General features: G+C 41.7%; 1 protein-coding gene across 1 annotated transcript in view; it reads right to left on the bottom strand.

Moving 5' to 3' along the window:
• LOC124787991 (putative polypeptide N-acetylgalactosaminyltransferase 9) overlaps positions 1-25,193 on the bottom strand; it is a 498,384-nt gene that overhangs the window by 28,654 nt on the left and 444,537 nt on the right. The window contains exons 6-9 of the mRNA XM_047255023.1: positions 13,700-13,864; positions 5,962-6,110; positions 3,818-4,000; positions 888-1,073 (exon numbers count right to left, since the gene is read on the bottom strand). Coding sequence (XP_047110979.1) covers positions 888-1,073; positions 3,818-4,000; positions 5,962-6,110; positions 13,700-13,864 — 683 coding nt within the window. The remainder of the gene's footprint in view (positions 1-887; positions 1,074-3,817; positions 4,001-5,961; positions 6,111-13,699; positions 13,865-25,193) is intronic.

Raw genomic sequence — 25,193 nt, 5'->3', positions numbered from 1 at the left:
ACAAACGTCAAATTAAATTAAGTATCACAAAACTTTTTTGCAGATTACAAATTCATTTGATATCAGCTGTACTAGGTATAGATATACAGTTGTGTATCTATACCTAGTACAGGTGACATCAAAAGAATTAGCGATCTGCAAAAAAGTTTTTTAATGTTTAAAACAGCTGTGGATCATCAGCAATACCCGCTCTGAAGAAACATACATTGTAAAATAAAGTAAATCAGATATATAAAACGTGTGTCAAAGTATTAAGTCAAGTGGGAGCAGATAACTAACTGATTCATGATATACTGTTTCTTAATAGGCTATTCTACTTCCTTTAGAACAAGCATATCAGTCATGAATAGGCCTTAACGCAGATGGGACTTCCACACTCTACACATGTGGGATGTTGACAGAAACTACTAAATGAATTCACTTAGTATAGATTTAGAATTCACCAGTTTGCTGAGTTTCTTTTTAATGATATGGTGGAGTAATGGGACAGATGGATATTCCTTTCCAAATATAATGCTTATATAATTTTGGCAGTGTTTGTGAACTGGAGAATCAAAATAGCAATTGTTGTTTTCTTTAGTTTATCATTTATAACATCATCTGCCTGGGGAGATGTGGTCTGCCACTTGAGATACTGGAGTCATAAGAAAATTAAAGACCCAAGGAGTAAGAAAACAAACTTTTGGCTACAGGATACTTTTCAAAATTAACTTTGCAAACAAGTATTTCACAGAACTTTGAAGCTTATACTGCTGTGCCATACCATATGGGATAGAATTTGTTATTGTAATATCATGTAGCAAAGAACTGTTATATAGTTTTCATTAACAATATTGAAACACAAGCCTTTGAACATTCAAATTTATTTCTGAAGTCTTGAAACTTACCAAGTCATTACCAACCCTTTGGTAATAGTACTTAGCATATTCATCAAGCCATACTTCAGCCAATCTGATAGAATTTCTCTTCAGAACGTTGACTCCAGACCGCCACTTGTATGGAGACCGCTTACGAAATATATGACCCACATGTGAGCAAGGAACTATTTCCAAAGTACCGCCACACATCCATGTCTGTAACACACAGGTACTGTGAATAATTCTGATTTGGTTTTCATTAGAGTTACTGAAATCGTAGTTCCTGCTAAATAAACAAAATATACTGGAAATTTATGATTAGTAGTGCACGAGGAACAGAAAAAGAGTAAAACAAATATAAATTAAAAAAGCTTCACAACACATAGGTCGTAAATTAAATATACATTTTCAGATTTTCAATACTGTGGTATCACATCAACTGATATTAACACTTTGCCGTCTGCACGTCTCGTACAAATCTATTCGCTTGGCGCCGGCAGCGCTACTTCAGATTACTTGGCTTGTCGCCGGCTGTTCTTGACATTATCAGGAGATTATTAATTGTTAAGTTTTATTAATCTCATCGTTAATTCTCATAAGTTCTCAACCCTGTTCCCCTACTTTCATGAAATTTCGAAGATATACATATGTAAATAAATATAATTTTTTTTGTTTAATATATTTGTTTATTTGCATTGTTGATATGCAGCAGTCTCCAAGATGTAATGCAACCCCACAAGACTTGCACATTAAGTTTGTTGTTGTTCTTTTTTTGATTTTGGATCATACATGGCAGTTTCTTCATTTTCGTTTATTCGTTTCGGAAATAGTTATTAGTTGGTGTCGCTTTATATGACCTTAAAGTCCATCAACTGGATCATGGTGAGATGTACGTGATGTAGTGGCAACCTCCAAGTTTTGTTCAGAAGCAGGTATCCACAAATCAGGCACTTTCAATAAAAAGTCATGAAATCAGAGACGCTTGTGTTCTGTACTGAAATATTGACATGTACAGAATGCATTAAATAATGTGCAATTAAAGAGGTACATGCAAACCTTTTCTGACCATTTTACAGTTTTTCTGTATATGGGGCAATAACTCAAATATTGGTCGGCCCGATCCACTCCTTTCATGCATTTGTTGTAGTCTAATACACTTTCAAGTTTTTTTTTTTAACTGTGTAATTGGTTTTCCTGCATTTTCTTTGAATGCCAGTCAAAGTGGCATTATGTATTGTAGAGATCATTCATATCATTTTAGTTTCCAAAGCTCTCCATACCAGTGCAAGTACTTCACCTTTCCGTTGATGACAAACTTCAAACACATTGACTTTTGCACGCTTTAATTTTGCCGGAAATCCTCTATTTTTCTGTATTGTTTCACAAACTCGAATTTTCTTTTCAAGCAACTTCTCTGCTAGTTTTACATTGTCATAATAATTATCCATGTAAAGGTGATGCCACTTTTCATAAGAAGGTGCCAATAGTTCCATCACTGGGTTTATTAAAGGCTGTCCAGTGCCAGTTTCTTGTGTGTCAATATGTACATATGTATATGTAATTTAATTTCATGATATGTCTATATTAGCCATACGCTAAATAATAAAAAGTGCCAGAATAGATCTTGAATGAGGAAATGTATCCCATACTCGAATCACAACAGCATCTGAATGCGTATGCCATATTTTGCAATTTTCGACGAATTGTAAACTTTAAAATTTAACCGTCCATGCCATGGTATCATTCCTTCATCAATTGAGATGTTTTGACTTAGATTAAAAATGTCTTTAAACTTTTTGGAAAAATAATTAAATACAAATTGCACTTTGAAAAACCAGTCCGTTTTATTGTTGTTGTCGGAAAAATGTAAAAATGATAATATTTGTCCGAATTGGTTGTGGGACATTGTATTGCAAAATATCGGTGTGTCTATCAACAGATTAGTTGACCAATAATCATCAATCCTTGCTTTTTCTACAGTTCTCATAAAGATAGTAAGCCCAAACTATTTTCTAAGTTCAGGTCCTGTAACGTCAACAAATTTGACATTTTTTTAATCCAGTTTCCTTCTATTGCAATTTTGACTGTAGTACTTGATGGTTTTATTGCATCGTTCCCAATATATAATTCTACGATATCCATACTCTCTGAGTATCTTTGGGAAATATGTTTGGACCCAGAGAGCCTTCAAATGTATTACTGGTCCTCGGTAAATCAAAGCCTGATCTCTGTGTACTGTCCTCTTCATCTGAACCGGTTGGAAACCGTAGCATTCACCAAATTCTTATTGGACGTATTTCACTATTTTCTAATGACTGTGCTTCACTTTCATTTTTTTTTATATCCAATGTCTTCTTCCCAATAGGCCAAGTCATCTGGAACGTCAGACAAGACGTCCGCACATTCATCGTAAATAATCATATAGTCTCTTTCGTCTGCCATGATGAAAGGGCACAAGTATTTATAAAAAACAAAAAACTTGTTGATGTGTGTAACTTATTGTTACCTAAACAAAACACCAACAAAATGCAAAAGATACTAAAGTGCTGTCACTGGCCACTGTGCAATACTACGCACACGACACCACTGTGGTGCCGCCGGCCGTTGACCACTATTTCATGCGTGACACCACTGTGGTGCTGCCGGACAGTAGTGTGTTAACATCAATGATTGTAGCAAATATTCATGCTATCCGAAAGAGACAGGGCAAATAACTGCATATTATTTCTACATAAAATAATTATTGTTCTGTTGCTGGGGATTTCTGCAAGAATGAATAAGAAATAATATGAAATTGTTTCTGTAGAGTATTTCTTCTGGGAGCAGGTGCATCTCTAAACTTTAGCAGATGTTGAAATACAGGTTGTTTCATGTTCCTTTAGAAATTACCACAGGTACTTAACACTGAAGTGGATAAATAGTACTGATATTTGTATTCTCCCTTTGATATATGTAGTTACCTTGAATGAAAGTTCCAGATTTTCTCCACCCCAGATATCAAACCCACTGTCATAAGTTCCAAGGCGCTCAAAGAAAGCCTTGTCAATGCTGAAAAGCCCACCAGCCATTGTTGGACTCCACACAGGCTCAGCCGCATTCTTATGCCTCTTCTTTTCATGCTCAGGTACTGCATGCCAGTTGAACTGCAGAAATGGTTGTTAGTTCAGTAGTGAAATATGGTTTTATAACAACACAGACCTGTATCTGAAAATACTGTAGAGCAAGAAGTGTACTGAAGTAACACTTTTAATTCATACAATACAATATATAGTCTAACAGTTACAGTATGAAAGAATGATAGGCACTAATGCTCTAGTTGCTATCAAACTAACTTTCCTATCCACCACAGAGCTTCCATTGAATGCAAGACTTTTAGACATTCTAATGATTTGCAATTTAAACTGAGCTGCCTGCTTTATGTTAATACCACAGGCCTTTAAGCCCTTGAAACCTGCCATTTGAGATTATTGAAACCACATTGGTTTCCACCTTTTTACTGAAAAACATCCTTAAGGCACTTAATTTGGAGTGAAAACTGTCATGCTGTTCCTTTTTACACAATTAGTAGCCATCTGACCTTGTGAGCAAAGTTATCACATTGTTATACAGTTAGTTTTCTCATTCTGTCACCAGCATGATTCATGCCCACAGCAGACCAATAGACAGTGAATTATTTTGAGAATTGATCTTGGGGATACATTTTAATAGTACTTATCATTAAACAGCTTCAGCACTTGTGCATTCATGCATTCTGAAACCTTCCACTTACCCTTCTAGTTATTAAGGCTTGAGGCTTTGCAATTAATTGCCATTGCTGTTATGAAGAAATGATTGAGTTTTCAAGTTAATCACATTTTTTGGTCCTATTTAACATCTTGCTGGCAGCTCAGCTCATTAAAGATGGCACACTGGCTAAAATAAATATCAGCTATATAACCAGATCAGCTGAAGCTTGCTGAAGAAACAATCCTGACACTAATATAAAGCTCTCAGGTTTCCATCTGAGTTAGTTTGTCAAAATGATGGGAGTGGCACTTATGAAAAGGTCACACTGTTTCAATAAACTCACTGAGTTAGAAACCTGAGAACTTTGTATGAGTTCAACTCACTGAGGAAGACAACAAGACCACAAACCTGATATTTACATCAAATTGCTTAGGAAAATGACATAAAATGTAGATGAATATGACTCGATTAAGATTTGAATCCAGTTCATCTGGGATTATTATTTGTTCAAACAGGATCACAATTCGCTTGTTATCCCAGTAACACTAAATGATTAGCTAATGCACAACCAAAACAAATAACTTCTGTTATGCAGTGAAGTATCACTTATATTACTGAGAAGTTTAAAGTTGCTCATTAGTGCCAAAGAATGGACCATGGGAGAATATAGCAAAGTTAGAAACTAAAGTCCTTCAGTTGTATTTTTTCTGATTTCTTCTTGCAGTGATTTTATGTTCTTACTGTGGTATATGACCCCAGTGTCTTTAATCTATGTTAGGACATTATGGATATATCCTCTTCTCCAAACATTATAACTATATGCACACACGATAAACAATTTTAGTGAAAATGGACTGCAGTAAGATATGCCATTTCTTAAAAGAATGGATGGTTTCAGCTGCTTGACAAACTGTAAATGATTTGTCATACAAGGTACTGAGGGTATTTACTGTGAGTAATTACTTTAAAACAGTAGCCATTCTATAAGTACAATGATAACTAACACATGTTAAACAATGTGACTTTTCAGGCTTTCCCAGTGGATCTGTTGCAAATGCACTTCTCCGGTTTGCTGATAGATCGTATTGTTAAATCGCACGATATTTCATCAATGCAACTGCTTGACATCTTCAGGTGGTGATAGTTGCTGCTGTCACTGCATCAAGGTGCAGCTTCTTGTGCCTTGCATCAATGGCAGCAGCAACTAGCATCACCTGAAGATGTCAAGCAGTTGTGTCAACAAAATATTATGCGATTTACACAAAATGATCCAGCGGCAAACCTGAGAAGGGTATTTGAACATGTTAAACAAGTTTTGTATATTTACTGCCCTACATTAAATATACAAATATCAACAGTAAATTTTGAAGCCACTTGCCTGGAGGTTCCAATCAAAACCTCCGACATTAACACCTCCTGAATCCCTCCAGTGGTATTCCAATGTTGTGTCATCAATGACATCAATGACAGGGCAGACCACTGTAGTTGGGTCTCGAGCTATACGATCCAAAAGAGGCTCCAACCAGCCTGGAAACAAATAAAAATGTGCATTGTGAAAATTCCATATGTCTCTGGTATATTGTAGTGTAGCGTAATTACTACTCATCTCATACAGTGCAGTCCCCAACAATCAGTCTTTCCTTCTCATCCCATTTGGAAAGTTTCCCCTGAATTGCAGTTCTCGGTGACTTTTCCAAAACCTACCACTTTTCCTAAACCTCTCCAATCCTTTTCCTTTGCCCCTCTTCCTTCCCCTTCAGCTTTTCTGCCAGAAGAAGGGTAAATTGACTCCAAAAGCTTCCTTAAGTATAACCTTCTTTTATGTGTGTGTTCTCCTGTCACTGCTTGGTCAGTAGTTCTTTTATCTGTTCAATTATATTATAATTACCACTTTTGTATTTCTGATAAACATGTGCACTGTTGATGCAGTTTGTACATGCAGAGTGGGATTGTGTCACATTTTGTTTGTGACCTTTTGTTAAACAATGACTCAACAAGAAAATGGAAGGGGCATGTTGTAATTTGTTTGAGGCAAGTTTTGAAGCTGTTGAAGACATTGCACTATTCACTTTCAGACTAACAGCATCTGAGATTTTGCACAAGCTTATAAAACAGCATTATATTAAATCTTTTATGACACTCAATATGCACATACAGAAGGTAAATAACAGATATTTTATTTCTATTTACAACATAAGTTTAGAAATTGTAATACAATTTGAAATTTGTGGTTAATGAATTAAGCTACAAGAATTGAGATATGTTTACACATGGAGAATAGCACAATTACTGTAGAGAATGCACAAGCTGGAACATCAGACTATTTGGAAATTTAGGTTACACTAATTGAGAAGTGTGAAATAGAATGGAAGAGCAGAAATTATAGGAAGAATGAAGACAAGGGTTAAAAACTCAGATGTTGCTTAGGAGTGGTGCTAAGCTGTGTTGGTTTATGAGTAAGTGAGAACTGTATGCACAATGGCCTCAAATATGTTTTCCTCTAATTTTTTATTTGATAACTGAAGAACATGAAACAGCATTTGGTAGTTTTCATCATCACTCAACACCTGCTTGTCAGTGTAATGTCAGACTTGTACAGTCTCCAGGTGTACTCATGTACGAATAATATCTGTGTTATAGCTCTGTCTCATTGATAATATAAAATTTACTACAGTCTAGAAAAGTAATATTACCCATTTCAATAATGCACAGTAACTGATTTTGGTCTTTGGTACTGTGAAGCTATGGAGTTTAGCTTTTGCAGTTTTTAAGGTACTGGGCAAATTCTATGATACTGACAGTGGAATCTGTCTCATTAAAATTGTGGTAGTGTGCAGTAAATTCTTGAGAAAATATTAGATTGGCACAAGAAATTGACAACTGGCTCTCACTGTAAGGAAATGAAGGTCTCAAAAACATAATAATCTTTCCTGGTAAGGACAAAATACTATCTCAGTTAGATAAAGATGAAGACAAATGTGCCTGGCCTTCACCTAGATTGATTTGGGAACACTGTGAATGACTGGAACCAAGTCAACATGTAAATGCTATGGCACCTGAGAGTCTCGGATATTTTTGCAATAGGATGATATGGAATGAACTCTTAAGGCTAAATGAGAAGTGGTTTACTAAAACAAGTAACAAAACTGACCTGCAAGCTGCTGAAGTGTCATAAACCTGAAGGCTTACACCAGGCTGGGACACAAAAAATGACTTATTTATTTTTCTCGTAAGAAACATACTCATAACTGCAAGAGTGGCGTTTCAGAATTGAATCTGCAAATGTTTTAAAATCTTTACAGATCACTGCTGTAGGGATCATGGATATAATAATCATACTAATTAATAGCTGATGCTAGGTGTACGAGAATTCTTCCCATGCTCTATTTGTGAATGTAATGGTAAGAAATCGTGATATATAATACAAAACAATGTAAACTCTGCAACAAACTTAACAGTGGTTTTACTGAGGGAGTTGGTGCAATAGTTAAAAGCACAGAAGGAACAGATTAAAATTCTTGACTGGCCATCTTGACTGCAGTTTCCCACAGTTTTCCTAGCATGCCAACATGTCGACGGCTAGAAGGTCAAACTTCATTAAGTTCCTTCTCCCACTAGTCTCAAATGGGAACAGTGTTTCCTTTTTGTCAACAGGATACCCTTCAAGCAGGTGGTGGAGGTATTCTCACACAGGGGTTGTTTACATGGGATGAAATGTGACCCCTGATATTTGCTGCAGAAGACAGGAAACTACTTTCCTATTGAGCAATGCTCCTACACACGAGGATGCTTATGTGGTCTTCCAGTTCACTGGGCCTGAGTTCTACAGAGCACATGAAGGATGCCATCTTGGACCCTGTTTGGAACAATCTCTGTGAGCTGCAGGTGGAACTGAAGTGGTCATGGATTGGAATGCTACCTCAATGTTTCTGATGCCTTGAAGAGAGTCACATGCAGACTGGTTTGTCTAATTCTTTTGCTAATGATGTTAGTATTCTCTTGCAATTATAGATGATTGTTGATTTGGATGTCTAATATAAGCAGAATGTGGTGGGTACAGAACTGGCTTAGTTTGAAGGGAGTGCTGACAAGAAATCAGTGACGTGCATGTTGTCATTTGCTTGAAATCATTCAGAGATATTACAGAGAACCTAAATATGTACAGCCGGATTGGGATTTGAAAATTGTTATTTTCAATATGGATCAAGTTTAGCAGTTGCTGTGCCACCCAACTCTGTGGTTGTTAAATAAAACACAGCTATAACTTTCATCAGAGGCAATAAATTTAGAGGGTCTACCTCTATTTGAAAATCATATTTAGACTCTGTGACTTCAAGAAACTCATACAGACAGTTATGATCATTGTCGTGATCATCATCAGCATCAATATCTACCACTACTCAGGCACGATTAAAAGTCACTCACTTGTAGCTTTCAGCCACAACCTTCATCAGTAAGAGAGAGAGAGAGAGAGAGAGAGAGAGAGAGAGAGAGAGAGAGAGAGAGAGAGAGTGTGTGTGTGTGTGTGTGTGTGTGTGTTCACTGATGAATGTGGTGGCTGAAAGCTACATGTGAGTATCCTTTAATCTTGCCTGTCTGCAACTTGTCATATCTTCTTTACGGTAAGTAGCAATCTAACTTTTCCGGCACAACACACAAATAAAAGACAGTTGTAACTGACAAGCTTTTGGAGCCAGTGACTCCTTCTTCAGGCAGAAGGGTTGAAGGGGAAGGAAGAGAGGGAAAGGAAAAGGACTGGAGAGGTCTAGGAAAAGGGGTAGATTTTGGGAAACTCACCCAGAACCACAGGTCAGGGGTGACTTACCATATAGCAAGAACCTGTTGATTCCATGTTCGCATGCAGTTGTGAGATCTCCACCTAACAATAAGCCACCATCACAGAAAGCATCGTACTGTATGTAAGTCTCTCCTGACCTGCGGTTCTGGGTGACTTTCCTGAACTCTACCGAAAGCTGTCTTATGTATGTGCTTTACTGTCACTTGGTGAGTAGATTTTTTATCTATCCAATTAAATAATTTTGTCAATAATTGATTGTTTTTGTTGTTCTAAATCTATCTTTTCCTACATTTTTGATATCCCTGCCTGGAGTTTCCATTGTTTGACTGCAACTATTAGCCTTTTTAAGGCTGTTCCATAAACAAACATACCAAAATTTCTCTCTCCAACTTTTCTGTGGTCTTCCTCTACTATGTTTCCCTGTGTCTTTGTAATTATTCATTATTTTCGATACCTGTCACTGACATTCTTTCAACATGGTTTAACCAATTTATTTTATGTATTTCAGCATCCTCCAGTGTACTCTTTACAACTAATCCAAGTCTTATGTCATTGTTCTGGATGAAAAGTTGAACATAGAAACCTCATTTTTGGTACATATGTTCTTCAGTTTTGTTTTCCTGTCAGGATACACCACTTTATCATCGACTGAATGCTGACTTTGCCAAGTAAGGGTGTTTTAAAGGTGCCATGCCGACTACAGGATGATTTAATTTTGGAATCTATGTCATTAGAAATACCTAATCTTAAACTACACAGCTGGCCATTAAAATTGCAACACTATAAAGGCAGCATGCAACAAACGTCTTAGTATTTCATACTGTATCTAAGAAAGAGCATGCAGAGGGTTTCTCATCCAGAAATCATGTTTGAATGTTATTTGTATGTGAGAAGTTTGTGTTAAGCCTCATAAGGAGGGGAAACATCTCCTGGTTCATGTGGGATGCAGCAGAGGAAGAATCATAGTTTACTGAGACTGTGGCTTATTGTTGGTCAGTATAGCTGCTCACACTGGGTGAGATCTCACAACTGTAAGTGAATATGGAATCAGCAGGTTCTCTGGAGGGGGTGGGGGAGAGGGGATACTCAACACTATACAAGATCTCAACGGCCCCTGGTGAATAGCACCCAAGAAGACAGACATATTGTTTGCACAGCTCTGCAGAATCGTAAAGCCACATCAAAGACTTATTTATTTAATGTAGGCTTTCACAGCCAGTACTGTCTTCACTTAAAACTTCTGGGATGATAGGCCGAGGTCTGTGTATGAAACTCTTCCCTGACGTTTTGTCTCCGACTGTGGAAGACATCCTCCGAGGTAAAGCTGCTTTACCTCGGAGGATGTCTCCCACAGTCGGAGATGAAATGTCAAGGGAGAGTTTTATACATCGACCATGGCCTATCAGCCCAGAAGTTTTAAGTGAAGACTTATTTATTTACTTACACATATAGTTCCGTAGGACCAAATTGAGGAGCAAATCTCCAAGATCATGGAACGTGTCAGTACATGAAATTACAATATAAAAGTAATAACAGGATAATATGATGACATCTGAAATGCCACGTATTGTCAGCATGGTGACCATTGTTGGAACAGAAGGAGGAGCAATGCCAACAGTGGTGGACATAATGACAACACTTTTCAGACAAATCCTGGTTCTGCGAACCACATCATGACAGGCATTGCGTGTGGAGGATTCGAGGAGAATGAATGTTGGCAGATTTGTCATTCTGATATGAGGTTTATCTGCAGACTGAAGTGATGATTGAAAATGTGTACCAAATGTGGGGATTTGAACACAGGCCTCCTGCTCAGTAGGCAGATGCACTAACTGCTGTGTCACCCTGGCACATTGGCTTTTCACAGCTGCTTGGGCTACCCTAGCACACTTCCCCTCTCAGCCCCAATTCCCATTCACAACTCAGTCCCCTCGGTATTTGCCGTAAACTCTAATAGCACTGCATAGATTATCCAACTGTGCTGGTGCAGCACCTCAGCATTGAATGAAACTGGGGATCCTGCTTGAAATGCAGGCATAAGTGCTTTTAATCAAATGAAATTATATGCTTCAAGAGACCCTTCCAAGCACCAACCATCTGTGATGTATATATGCAGACCAAAGCGACGAATGAGAATTTGTACTGAGGCTGGAATTTGAACCCAGGTATCCTCCTCACTATGTGGAAGCAGTAACCATTACACCACCTTGGCATGATGCATATTGAGTGGGCTGATGTGTGAATGGGAATTTTGATTAAGGAGGGAGGCATACTAGGATAGTCCATGCAGTTGTGCAAAGCCACTGGCATGGTGGTTAGCCAGTGATAGAGGGTGGTGGTGGGTGGATGACACAGTCATCTGACAGCAGCTGTTACGTTTATCACATGTCGTGGCTATGGCTGTGCCCTATTACAAGGTCTCCATGTCGTTATCTTTCGATGAAGTAACATGGCATTAAGCGCCCTTTTTTGTGCTAAAGACAACCTTAATGTCATGTAGTGAATGCTGCACGTTGTCTGTGCTATCCTTACCTACCTCGATATACGAAAGTCGTTATATAAATAATGCCCCACATTTTTTAAAAAAGCCATTAATATACATAGACATACGACCTTATTGGTTTTTCACATTTGATGTTTTTTCTGTGCGCGGGTGAAGTTTTGAACCGTTCCGGCGGATGGGAGAGCTGTAGTACAGCGTCAGATGGCGTCTACATATGACTCACGTTACAAGGAGCGTGCTGCTATTGAATTCTCGTGTGCAGAAAAAGAACCCGTAGTGAACATCCATAAACGTTTGTGTACAGTGTATGATGATGCTGCAGTTGATAGGAGTACAATTGTGCGATGGGTAAAGAAAGTTACAGTTTCAGGAAATGCAGAGAGCTCCATGATCAGCCACGCTCGGAATGTCCTGTCACAGCCACTGCTCCAGACATTCTGAATTGTGCAAATGCCATTATTCGTGCCGACTGGCGTATCACCACTCGAAAATTTGCTCTACAGTTCTCGGTCAGCATTGGAAGTGCGTCTGCAATGATTGAGACTCTCGGATATTCAAAGTGGTGCTCACGATGGGTACCACGCATGCTCACAGCGGACCACAAGATTCAAAGAAAGGCCATTTAATCTAAATTGTTGCAGCGTTTTGAGACCGGCGGAGAGGCCTTTCTGTCACGGATCGTTACTGAGGACGAAAGCTGGTTGCACCACTTTGCGCCCGAAACAAAAAGGCAGTCCAGGTGTGGCATCATCCTCATTCACCACAAAAGAAAAAATTCAAGACAACCCCCTCTGCCGGAAAAGTCATGGTATCAGTCTCGTGGGATTGTGATAAAGTCATTCTCAGGGATGTGATGCCAAGATGGTCAACCATCAATTCAGAGGCATAGATAGAGAGTCTGAATAAACTCAAGAACCGTTTCCGACGTGTTCGATTGGACAAGAATCCAGCAGAAATCTTGCTCCAACTCGATAATGCACGCCCACACACAAGTCTGAGGAACAGGGAACACATGGCCAAATTGGGTTGGACATCATTGCCTCATCCACCCTACAGTCCAGACCTGGCACCCTCGGACTTCCATCTCTTTGGGCCACTTACAGGTTCTCTACGGGGAACACACTTTGAAGATGACGAAAGTATCAGTCATACGATGTAAACATGGCTATGCCTACGGGACAAGACCTTTTACCAGCAGGGAATACATGCTCTTCCACAACGTTGGCGTACGGCCATAGAACGTGATGGAGGCTACGTAGAAAAACAAGACATGGCCAAGACATGTTGATGTATATTGTCACCAAATTCTGACTCTTAACAATATGTTCTGAGAAAAAGAAATGTGGGGCATTACTTATTGAACGACCCTCGTAGATGATATTCGAATGTTTCCCTGGCTAACAATTTCTCCAGAATTCTCACCCATTGAAAATATTTGGCCAAGTGCTGCCGGAGAGACTAGCACACAACCACTCTCCAGCCACCACGATTGATGAACTCGGCTACAGAGTTGAAGCAGCGTGGAATGTCATAGCCGTAAATGCCACTAAATTTCGCACTTTGTGTATACAAAAATCACCTAAAAACATAATCATGTGTGCTTCCTACTTAAGTACACACCCGCGCGCGCGCGCGCGCGCGCGCGCGCGCGCGCACACACACACACACACACACACACACACACACACACACACACACACACACATTTCCTGGTACAGCAGTTTTAACAGCCAGCTGTGCACAACCCGTCGCACAGGTCTGTTGTCTGCCCAGTACGGGAACGTGAGGGGAAGGCCGGTCAGCCTGCACGCTCACCCTCGGTGCACTCGCAGTGGGAGTCGAGGTAGGTGAGGACGGGCGCCGTGGCTTCGCGCGCGCCCATCAGCCGCGCACGGATCAGGCCCTCCCGCTTCTTGGCGCGCACGATGCGCACCTTGGGGTAGTGCACCATGTAGTCCTCCAGCTGCTGCTTCGTGTGCGCTGCAACACCAAACACGCACGTAGCTCATCATCCACGCCTGCCAACCTTCAAAAACAAAAAATCGAGAGATTCAGTTTTAAAAATCAGGAGGTATGAAAGTTCATAAATCGCGGCTCATTTTCAGTGCAATCCCGAGAAAACGCACTTGAGTCTTTCCTTATGAAGCCAGAAAGCTAGATAGCGGCTGAAAAAAAAGAAAGAAAAATGAAACCTCCAAAACATCCGAAACGTACACTGAAGCGCGAAAGAAACCGGTGTAGGCATGCATATTCAAATATAGAAATATGTAAGTAGGCAGAATATGGCACTGCGCCCGGCAACCCCTCTGTAAGATAACAAGTGTGTGGCGTTGCTGTTAGATCGGTTACTGCTACTACAAGGGCAGGTTATCAAGATTTTAGTGAGTTTGAACTTGGTATTATAATCGACACACGGGCGACGGGACACAGCATCTAGGAGGCAGCGATGAAGTGGGGATTTTCCCGTACGACCATTTCAAGAGTGTACGGTGAATATCAGAAATCCGGGTTGGGGTTGGGTTGTTTTGGGAGAAGAGACAAAACAGCGAGGTCATCGGTCTCATCGGGTTAGGGAAGGACGGGGAAGGAAGTCGGCCGTGCCCTTTCGAAGGAACCATCCCGGCATTTGCCTGAAGCGATTTAGGGAAATCATGGAAAACCTAAATCAGGATGGCCGGACGCGGGATTGAACCGTCGTCCTCCCGAATGCGAGTCCAGTGTGCTAACCACTACGCCACCTCGCTCGGTCCAGAAATCCGGTAAAACATCAAATCTCCGACACCGTTGCGGCCGAAAGAAGATCCTGCAAGAATGGGACCAAAGACGACTGAAGAGAATCGTTCAACGTGACAGAAGTGCAACCCTTCCGCAAATTGCTGCAGACTACAGTGCTGGGCCATCAACAACTGCCAGCGTGCGAACCATTCAACGAAACATCATCGACATGGGGTTTCGGAGCCGAAGACCCAGTCGTGTATCCTTGATGACTGCACGACACAAAGCTTTACGCCTCGCCTGGGCCCGTCAACACTGTTGATGACTGGAAACATGTTGCCTTGTCGGACGAGTCTCGTTTCAAATTGTATCGAGCGGATGGACGTATCCCGGTATGGAGACAATCTCATGAATCCATGGACTTTGCATGCCAGCAGGGGAGTGTTCAAGCTGGTGGAGGCTCTGTAATGGCGTGGGACGTGTGCAGTTGGAGTGATATGGGACCCCGATACGTCTAGATACGACTCTGACAATCCGATCTGATCACCTGCATCATTCATGTCTATTGTCCATTACGACGGACTTGGGCAATTCCAGCATGACAATGCGACACCTCACACCCCAGAATTCCTATAGAGTGGCACCAGGAACACTCTTCTGAGTTCAAACATTTCCGCTTGCCACCAAACTCCCCAGACATAAATTACTTCAGACATTAGTCGAGTCCATGCCACATTGTGCTGCTGCACTTCTGCGCGTTCGTGGGGGTCCTACACGATATTAGGCAGGTGTACCAGTTTCTTTGGCTCTTCAGTGTAGATTCTATACCCCATAACTGTAGCGTAGCCCAGGTAAATTGTACTACGTTGGGATTTTAGTTATTCACGCTCTTGATATTTTCTCGCTGCTGTTTTGTTTCCACGTGTTTTGAAACATTGCTTTTTCCACCGTGTGTTATAAAAACGTCACATCAGCAAAGAGATTAGAATGGAATCAATGGATCTTTCCTAGATTCGGTAGTGCACGGAAAACTGGTCCGAATATTACTTCAAGAAAACGAAGTATGACGAATAAGATACACGTGAAATAACCTACAGCACAAAATAAATCTTTTACAAGATTCAGGTAACAAAATGATACTCATAAATATCCATTCTAAAGCTTTGTACCAGTTATAAGAACACTGACTAATAAGAGATTTCGCTTAACCACAATTCGAACAGAGCGCAACACTGAGCAGTACCATTATAAAATTCTACAAAACGGGCAGGAAAGAGGAAAAATTGCTCTCGAAATACAGGCCGCGTGAGAATTCCTGATTTCTGTAAACTTCGATACGTTATCTGTTAAAAACGACTAATGAGCGAAGGTTTTCAGACCACTGGAAAAAACATGAACTGAAATGGCGGGTTTTCGAAACAAATTTCTTAGGTTTGACATTTATTTGCAAGAAAGCTGAAGAAACAATGGAATAATCGAGAGAAGGGAGAAGAAGAGTAAAATCAGGAGTCTCCTGCCTAAATCGGAAGAGTTGGCAGGTATATAATCATCTGTTCTTCACAATCCTCTCTTGCTGCCACTACGTGCCACCTCTACCCTGTGCAAACATTGCCAGTTTTCTTTAAAGGTTCAGAAATTTAAAATAGTGCACTTCACTGAACGCATATAAGTAATGTCATATGACTAAGATATCAACGAGTCGCTGCCCGAATCACTGGGCTCAACATTCGTGTGGATATAAAATGGAATAATTACGAAGCCTCAATAGCAGGTAAGGCAGCTTGCAGACATCGGTTTCTTGAAGAAATACCAGGAAAAAGACAGCCAGTCTACAAAGCAGACTGCTCACAAAAGTCTTGCGACATCGATATCAAAATAAGACTGTCAGGGGATATTTAATATAAACACAGGAGGGCAGTATGTATGGTCACAGGTTTGCTGACGTACGGAGTGTAGTCATGAATGTTTAATCACCACCTCGAAAAAACGAAATAAGGTAATTAATGTTTTGTTTGTTTGCAGGTGCATGTCTGCAATCGTGGTAACACACTGAAGTCCTTGCGTCTCAGTACCGTATCATACCACTAGATGGGCAAACGAAAAATGGCATAGCGTATTGGTGAGTGGAGTATCCTGTGGTCATTCATTTTCAGCAGCAACTAAAATGTTTCAGGCCCATTCAGAGTACTTCTTTAGCAGTCTGGGTCAGCCAGGTACAGCTGCATTATTTTCTCTTGCAGCTGAAAATGAATTGCCGGACGATAAACCACTTCACCATAGGATATACCTCACTGTTTTGCTTCATCTAGCGGCGAGACAACGTATTGTGGGCGTAGATTTCAAAGTTTACTAGAACTGCGGACATATGTCTACAAACAAACATTTTGTTCCTGTTGATGATTAAAACTTTATGGCTGTCCCTCGCAAACTACGCCGCACAAGTCCTAGTACGAAGTTTGAAGAACCAGTTTTAAGTGAATACTCTAGAAATATACTACTGCCTGCCGCTCCCATAGGGACTCTTAAAGACAAGATTAGACTAATTACAGTGCACCCAGAGGCATTACGCAGCTGTTTTTCCGAGACTCCATAAGCGAATGGAACGGGAAGAAGCCCTAAGAAGTGGCACAGTCGGAAGAACCCTCTGCGGACACAGACTTTTCTTCTCGACTCCGGGTCACATGTGCTGTTCAGTGTATTTCGTTCACTGAACGAATGAAAGACCGAGTGACAGTGTAAAACAAAAATGTTCATTCTCTGTATGTCTATCATTATACAGACGGTTGGGGGACCTCGGCTGTTCAGTACAGAATGTCGAATCAAAACACCTTTCAACCGTCCAAATTTCCAATTGTAATTTTATTGAGCAACCAGTTACGGCGATATATTACACCATCTTCAGGCCCCCTGATCTCGGTTCCGACCAAAACAGGGAACAGCATTCAGTGACAGGTATCCGTAGAATTATGACACAGCGATCCCTTCGATCATCACTTGCCGACTGTTAGATAAATTTTCCAATATTTACCCAACATTCCAGTAACAGTCGGAAAATGATGATCGAAGGGATCGCTGTGTCAAAAACCTACGAATACCAGGCATTGGAAGCTGGTCCCTGTTTTGACGAGGCCTGAAGACGGCGTAATATATGGTCGAAGTTCGAAATTAAGAGGGCTAAAAGATGGTTTACATTCAAGAAATGTCGAATCTCTTACGTGGACATGAGTTACATAATTTTTTAAATAATAATGTACAGATTTTCCGTCAAAACGACTGCGAGATAGGAAGTGCTGTGCTGTGAAAATGTACGGCTTAGTATTATTTGTCGCAATCAATTTTTAACTGCGATGGCAAGACATATTATTTAAACCATTAGGCAAATTGTTTCTCCCATATACAGCATTGTCAGAAACAGTCTGAAAATCTTGTAAGGGCGATGCAGGGTACGTTGTCCTGAGAACTGTTTAGTTTAAAAAAAAATTCAAGATGTTGCACCGTTTCCAAGTTAATTAGCACTGAAGTCGGCCAATCAGGCCGTTGCGCTCGCAAATTCAAGCGGCCCGCCAGATAATATTTCTCAGCGCATGAAACTGCTCAGCCTTCGATTCGGGATCGATCCCTACTATCGACAAATGTCCAATTCTTGTATAGGAAACCAAACAAAGAACACGTTTGACGACACCGCCTCTGCGTGCCACTTGAATTTTCCCACACAATGGTCTGATTGTCTAACTTCAATGCTAATTAAACTAGAAACAGTCCGCAGCTCGTGGTCGTGCGGTAGCGTTCTCGCTTCCCACGCCCGGGTTCCCGGGTTCGATTCCCGGCGGGGTCAGGGATTTTCTCTGCCTCGTGATGACTGGATGTTGTGTGCTGTCCTTAGGTTAGTTAGGTTTAAGTAGTTCTAAGTTATAGGGGACTGATGACCATAGATGCTAAGTCCCATAGTGCTCAGAGCCATTTAACCTAGAAACAATACAATTATAGTATTTTTTTCTTAATTTTTTCTCAACACACCAACGCTGCAACAGTCTAAAAAGCTTTTCAAACGGTTTCTGTCGACGCTGCACCAGGATATTCTCTCTCCTTATACAGGGTGGTTCAGAAGCTCCTAGCACTAAGTTTTACGCAGCCTGCAATGCCTTCAAAAACTCTCAAGATTTTCAATTTTATCGCTCGCTAAGCACCGACTTTTAGTCCTATAGAAAAAAGGAAAAGAATATTTTTGTAGGAAATTTAATGTAGTTAAATTTTGTGCTGGAATGCGTTTTCGCTGGAGGCCACACTTTTCTAGTCATTCGAGAAAAATGCGATTGAAAGTCACTTTTCTACGTCTTTCTTGAATACTTCGAAATCTAGAGCCTCTAACGAAACCATATTCGAGTACAAAATTTAAGTACATTAAGGACTAATAGTTTATTGTATGTGGTATCTGAAGTCATTGTGGGATGCATAAAACCAATAGGTAGCTGCTGAATCACCAGTATATAATTTGCATAAAAATTCTATACACAACAATACACTGTTTTGTTTCCTTCCTGCCAGTTGGTTTTGAGATAAAATAGGAAAATTGTATTTTATGGTTTACCAGCTTATGACTGAAATACTCCAATGGAATCTAAATCGCTTGAAACTATGTAATCCTTCCTGTTCACGGATTAAAACTCTGCGAAATACATTAATTGAAGTTATTATTCTCAATGATCTATACCCCATATGCCAATGAGCCCAACCGATTTACCAACTGATTTCAAGCGACATGAGTTCCCAATCAGGTTTCTGTTTACAACACCAAGAAAAAATGACTCAAGAACAAATTCGTGGGAGACGCGGAGATGGACAGAGGAGAGGGAGGGGGGGCGGGGGGGCAGGAGGAAATGGACACGCAAAGCGGGGGAAGATGTGATGGGAAAGACAGCTGAGACAAGCCACCCCAGATATATCCAAAACAAGTAAATGTACGGAGATGCGGTTTACTCTGAGTTGTAACAGATAATATGGCGAATTTTCTGACGTACGCAATTAATTTTAACGTTACGTTTGCAAAATTATGTTACCGATTTTTTTAATGGACCAATATTCTTTTCTGCGGAAGGAAGGAGTTATCGAGGAAGGCTTCAACGATGTGTGGAGCTTGGTGAAACAGAAACGTCATAATCAGCAACTATTAACGCTACAAATTACTGCACCTCGATGTATTTACTGCCTCTGTATATATATTGGGTGGTCTGTTTTAGCTGTCTCACCCCATGTAGTCGACGTTTCCTCCGAGTCGTTTTCAGGAAGAAATCGCCCTGTTTATGGAACTGAAAGAAACGGCACTGTCATTAATGAGCGATGACCAAAGAATAGCTGGTTTAATTTTTTTATACTGACGTAACGGGACAATTAAATGATTAACACACTCTCATACGAGGGACCAGTGTGCCACGTCCACCCTCCATGATGCTCTGTTGAGAGATTTGGTACTTAATTCAGGGCACTGGTGAAAAATCTCTTGATCACAAACAACTTTGCCGATTCTCTTCCCTTTGCCAACCAAATACTAATGATTATATTTTGTCGCCGTCAAAATTGCAACCCGACTATCGCATTTTAGCGACCCCAACTACGGAGGCGGGTTTTAGTGTACTCACCCTATTTGACAGGCAGCTTCAAGCAGGAAATCTAACACTTATATAATGTCTTTCATTGCTGCAATTAACTCCAGGCACATCTTTCGCGGTTTACCAACAAACGAGTTTCGTGACAAAGTATCAAGACCTGCGGAGCAAAGAAAATTAAATGAAATTAATTACGACCCCCTTATCCGTTGTGCCAGAGATTGAATCTTAAGAAATGTAGCTGTCGTAAGAAGTTCTACTCTACTGAAGGATAGATACTGCGGTGATTGTTGTAAACTGTTCAGAGTATACTTTAACTTCAAAGCAGTAACTAATATTTCTACTGGCCGAATATCAAATCTTATCACCGTGTTTCTCTTTCTGATTACGTCATTTATCCCGGTAACCAGTCCATCTAATGACTGATCGCTCATACGGGAGAAATTAAAACGTTTTACAACCGTTTCTGAGCCCCGTCAATATTGTCGTGAGACTACGTCGGGGAAGCACAACGTGTTCTCCCAGAAACACTTCCCTCCTTTTTTCAATTGCTGTTTTTAAACTATGGAAGTGCAGCTCATGTACTCCCTTGTATATGCCTCCAATGCACTGGCTCGGCTGAACATTGATGACATGAAACCTTCTCATCAATCATGTATGTTTCTGAACTGTTGCGCACACAGAGGCCGTAAACATGCTTCAAATGGCTCTGAGCACTATGGGACTTAACTTCTAAGGTCATCAGTCCCCTAGGACTTGGAACTACTTAAACCTAAGTAACCTAAGGACATCACACACATCCATGCCCGAGGCAGGATTCAAACCTGCGACCGTAGCGGTCGCGCGGTTCCAGACTGTAGCGCCTAGAACCGCTCGGCCACCTCGGCCGGCGCACCCTTTCCTCACAGTGGCAGGCCACACACGAGGACAGAAACACCGGCAACATTCCGACGCCTTGGGTTCACTGTCATCGATCACCTTCCATACAGTCTCGACTGCACCCTATCCGATTTTCAGCTATTTCCAAAACTTACTGAACACTTTCGAGAACGTCACTTTCAAAGTCATGAATCGGAGTAGGCAGAGATGAGGTAGTTGCTCCGTCAACAGAGCGAAACATTCTACACTGACGGTATCCACAAACTGGTCTCCCGTTGCGAGAGACACTAAGCTAATTAAAACTGGGTGAGATGTGTATAAACCGCGAGGACGACCACCATCCGTGGCGGGATCTCCAGAAAATGTAGAGGCAGTGACGGACATCTTCACGCGTAGTCCGTATTTGTTCAAGAACATTATTTGGAGCGTTGCGGCGGTGTTTCACGTTGGGGGGATTCGTCAATCGAGACAACTGCCATTACTGGGCAGAAACAAATCCAAAAATGACAATCGAAAAATCATAAAGTTGCCCAAAATTGATAGTCTGGTGCGGTATGACCGCAGATCATCTCATTAGTCAATTCATACTGCGAGACATCGTGAAAAGCGATTGGTATCACCAGACGCTGAATGATTGCGTGGCCACCGGTATCACAATGGGAGAATGTTGCGATATCCTTCTAAGGAGGACGGAGCACCAGCTCATGTTTCCTGCATCGTTCGTGACGGGCTGGACGAACACTTACCAGGACGTTGGCTGGGAAGGCGATACCCTCAGAACGGCCTCCGAGAAGTCGCGACCTCATTCGTTGTGACTTTTTCTCGTGGGATCGGGCAAAAGAAGGGCTGTACCGAACAAACCCACGCACTCTTGACATATTGGAGGGTAGGATCACTGTTGTCATCGGAAATGTACCTGTGACATTCCTGCAGAAATCAGCTGATGACATACCTACACGTTTACGTTATTTGGCCGACAACGCAGGAGCAATGTGGAACTGGAGTGTGATACACATATTCTCAGGGTCCTGAAACCGACTACAACTTGTTCCGTGAGCTAATATTCGTTAATAAAAATTTCATGGAGATTTAAAACTAGGGAGCGACTTCTCACCCACCCTGTAGATTCCGACATGATGGCCTGATCAGGCTCCAAAGTGAACAAGCACGTCAACACCGTCAGCCGCGGCAGTTGATGTGCCACGCAGACTGCAGCCGTGCAGCGGCAGAGCCGGCGCCGCGCTCGCGCTGGGTGGTCCCTCACGGGGAACACCCCGACGCCGGCGTCTGGATCGCCACGCGGCCGTCGCGTCGCCAAGTCGCGCCGAGTCGACCACGCTATCGATCGGCGGCGTGCCACGCGGCGTCAGTCGCTACATAGGCGCCAGGCGATACGGCTGCCGCAGCTGCTGTTGTTGCCTTCCTCTTGTCTGTACTGCTCTTTCCCAAATTTTATGGTTTGCGGTTGTGAACTGCGCGAGTTTCTATTCTTGACTTCACTATTCGAATTTTGTGTGGCAAGAGCAGCCGTTTTGTTGACGATATCGACCGCGGCCAATATTAGCCACAATGATCTGTGAAAATTTTCGGTAAGTTAGTTCTCCACATCGTGAACAATTTCATTTCAACGCACACGCTGAAAGGGAAATAATTACTTGCAACAGAGAAATGCCTCCAAACTCTTTCCACTGATACTCGGGACAACAGTTCCACAGTCTGCTCACAGTCAAAATCGCTCAAGTCAGTGGATTTCTCCATTCGCGGCATGTATCATCGCTGGAACGATTCCCCATTTGTCTCTGCTCCGCTTATAAAGAATGACCCAGAAATGTTCCGACAAACTTCGAGGAGAGGCGGGGTACATCGTAACAACTGAGAATTGCATAGCAACCCACGGCCCCAATCGTAGAGTAAGTGGTAGCAGAGGTCGTAGATCGGAAAGGAAACAAAGAGAGTGAGTCATTTGAAACACTTAACGGACATAACGCGTACACATAGTGTATGACATAAATACAGCTCTGGTATCACAACAGATGCTAGAAGCTTGCACCCTCGGACACCAAACATGCCTAACACCGACGGGGCACTGACTGCCGGACACGCTCGAACACACCGGGAGTTTCTTTGATTCTGGTTGGGTGGTTGGTGGAGGTTGAAGGGATCAGACTACAAAGGCCATCGGTCCTCTTTGATTTTAGCAGCTGCGCAGAATATTTTTGCGACGAGGTCGATTTCATACTCCACAGGATCGCGATACATGAGAGATTTCATGGCTCCTCACAGAAAGAAACCAGGGCTCAATAAATCCGCTGAGCGTGGGGGCCAGGTAACCGGTCCACCAAGCCCAATCGATCGATGCGGAAATGACTTGTTTGAGTGCCTACGAACAGTCAGTCCAAAATGAGCAGTTGCCCCATCTTCTTGGAACCACAAGCTGCGCCCCACATTTGCTGGAACATCTTCAAGCGAGAGGCGTTCTCCTCCAGTACTCTCGTCTACAGCATCAATTAGCGGAGAAGACGACGTTTACGGGATATTTTGGCTCATCAGTGTCATTTCGTCAGTCAATTAGACCTGCTGCACACATATTCGCGACCTTCTCCTTGTCACATTTCATAATTGTGTTCTCACTGGCATGGTCAAAACTGTAACGAGACTTGGTCGATATTATCCCCTGTGCGAGGTTTGTTCAAAAAATTCCGGAACTATGACCACAGAATTTTTCTGCGCTAATCTTTTATTTATTGTGCATGTTACCCTTCGAAATACTCTCCTTTACAACTGATGCACCACTCCCAAAGCCGTTTCCACTTCCGGAACCAGTCTTGATACGCCTCTTGCTGCACTGCGCGAAGCGCCTTCTGTGAATTTTCTTTTATCTCATCTACGATGCAGATCTTCGTCCTTTCAACGGAGGTTTTGACTTTGGAAATAAAAAAAGTCTCACCAGTTACGATTCTCTTAAGGAACAACTCGTTCTCATTTGCGCGCTCCAAAAGCTCTTCGCAAGTTGTAAGGCGAAGGTGGGACGTGGATTTCATGACACGATTCAACACAAATGTTATATTCCTCTGCAATCTCTAGGACAGTCATTCTTCAATTGCCACGCATTAATTTCGTTGACGTTCCTGACATGGGCGTTGTCGGTAGACGTCGAAGGGCGTCCTGAACGAGTGTCATCTTTAACTTCGGTCCGGCCATTTTTAAACCAAGTGAACCGTTCGTAACACCGAGTACGGCTTAAGCACTCATCACCGTAGGCTTCCTACGTCATTTGGTGTGTCTCTGTAAAGATTTTCTTGAATTTCACTCAAAATCTGATGCAGACGCGTTGCTCCTCTAACTCTGCCATCTCGAAATTCGCAAAACTGTGCGACACAACGATCTACTCAATACAGCACTGAACAATAACCTACAGACATACAACAATGAAATTTCTGACTGTTACACATTAAACACAGGCGTGTGCAGGGATGCCAACAGAATTTCGCTCCAACACACCACTGCCGCGAAATTACCAGTATTCCGGAGTTTTTTGAACAGACCTCGTATAAGAGTCTGCCAGGTACGTACTTCAGTGGCACTTATGTTTCTTCTATAAGGGCAGCTACGAAGAAGGAGCTCGTAGCCATAGAGAGAGAATTGCCTAATAGTCCACTTTGTCATAGACCGTCAGTGTGCAGTATAGTGTTCCGTCATTCACGAGTTACGCTCTGTTCACCCCCGGGATCCCGAACGCCGCAGAGAACATTGCCCAGCATGTGAAGTGTTCCTTGACTTTCGGAAGGCATTCGATACGTTTCTGCCCTATCGTTCAAATACGTCAACTGTTCGTAGAAAAATTTCCAAATGCCAGTATCCCAGCGGAGAGTGGCATATACAGTTTAGGTGAAAACGGTGTACAACGGGTACGATTTCAAATGCAAATCGAAATAGGCAACCATCTGTTAAGAATCTACAGAACACTGTTGATAATGAACGGACAATTGCTGCCAGCCGAAAAAAAATATCAATACGCAAATTATCCCAACAGTCTTGGGTTAAATACACAGCTTCTCGTAAAGGTCTTCATGAGCTAAAGCTGGAACTATAGCGCATTACAGCTGCGCAAC

The sequence above is a fragment of the Schistocerca piceifrons genome, chromosome 3 (assembly GCF_021461385.2).
Source record: "Schistocerca piceifrons isolate TAMUIC-IGC-003096 chromosome 3, iqSchPice1.1, whole genome shotgun sequence".
Lineage (NCBI taxonomy): Eukaryota > Metazoa > Arthropoda > Insecta > Orthoptera > Acrididae > Schistocerca > Schistocerca piceifrons.
This window is presented reverse-complemented; position numbering and strand designations above follow the sequence as displayed.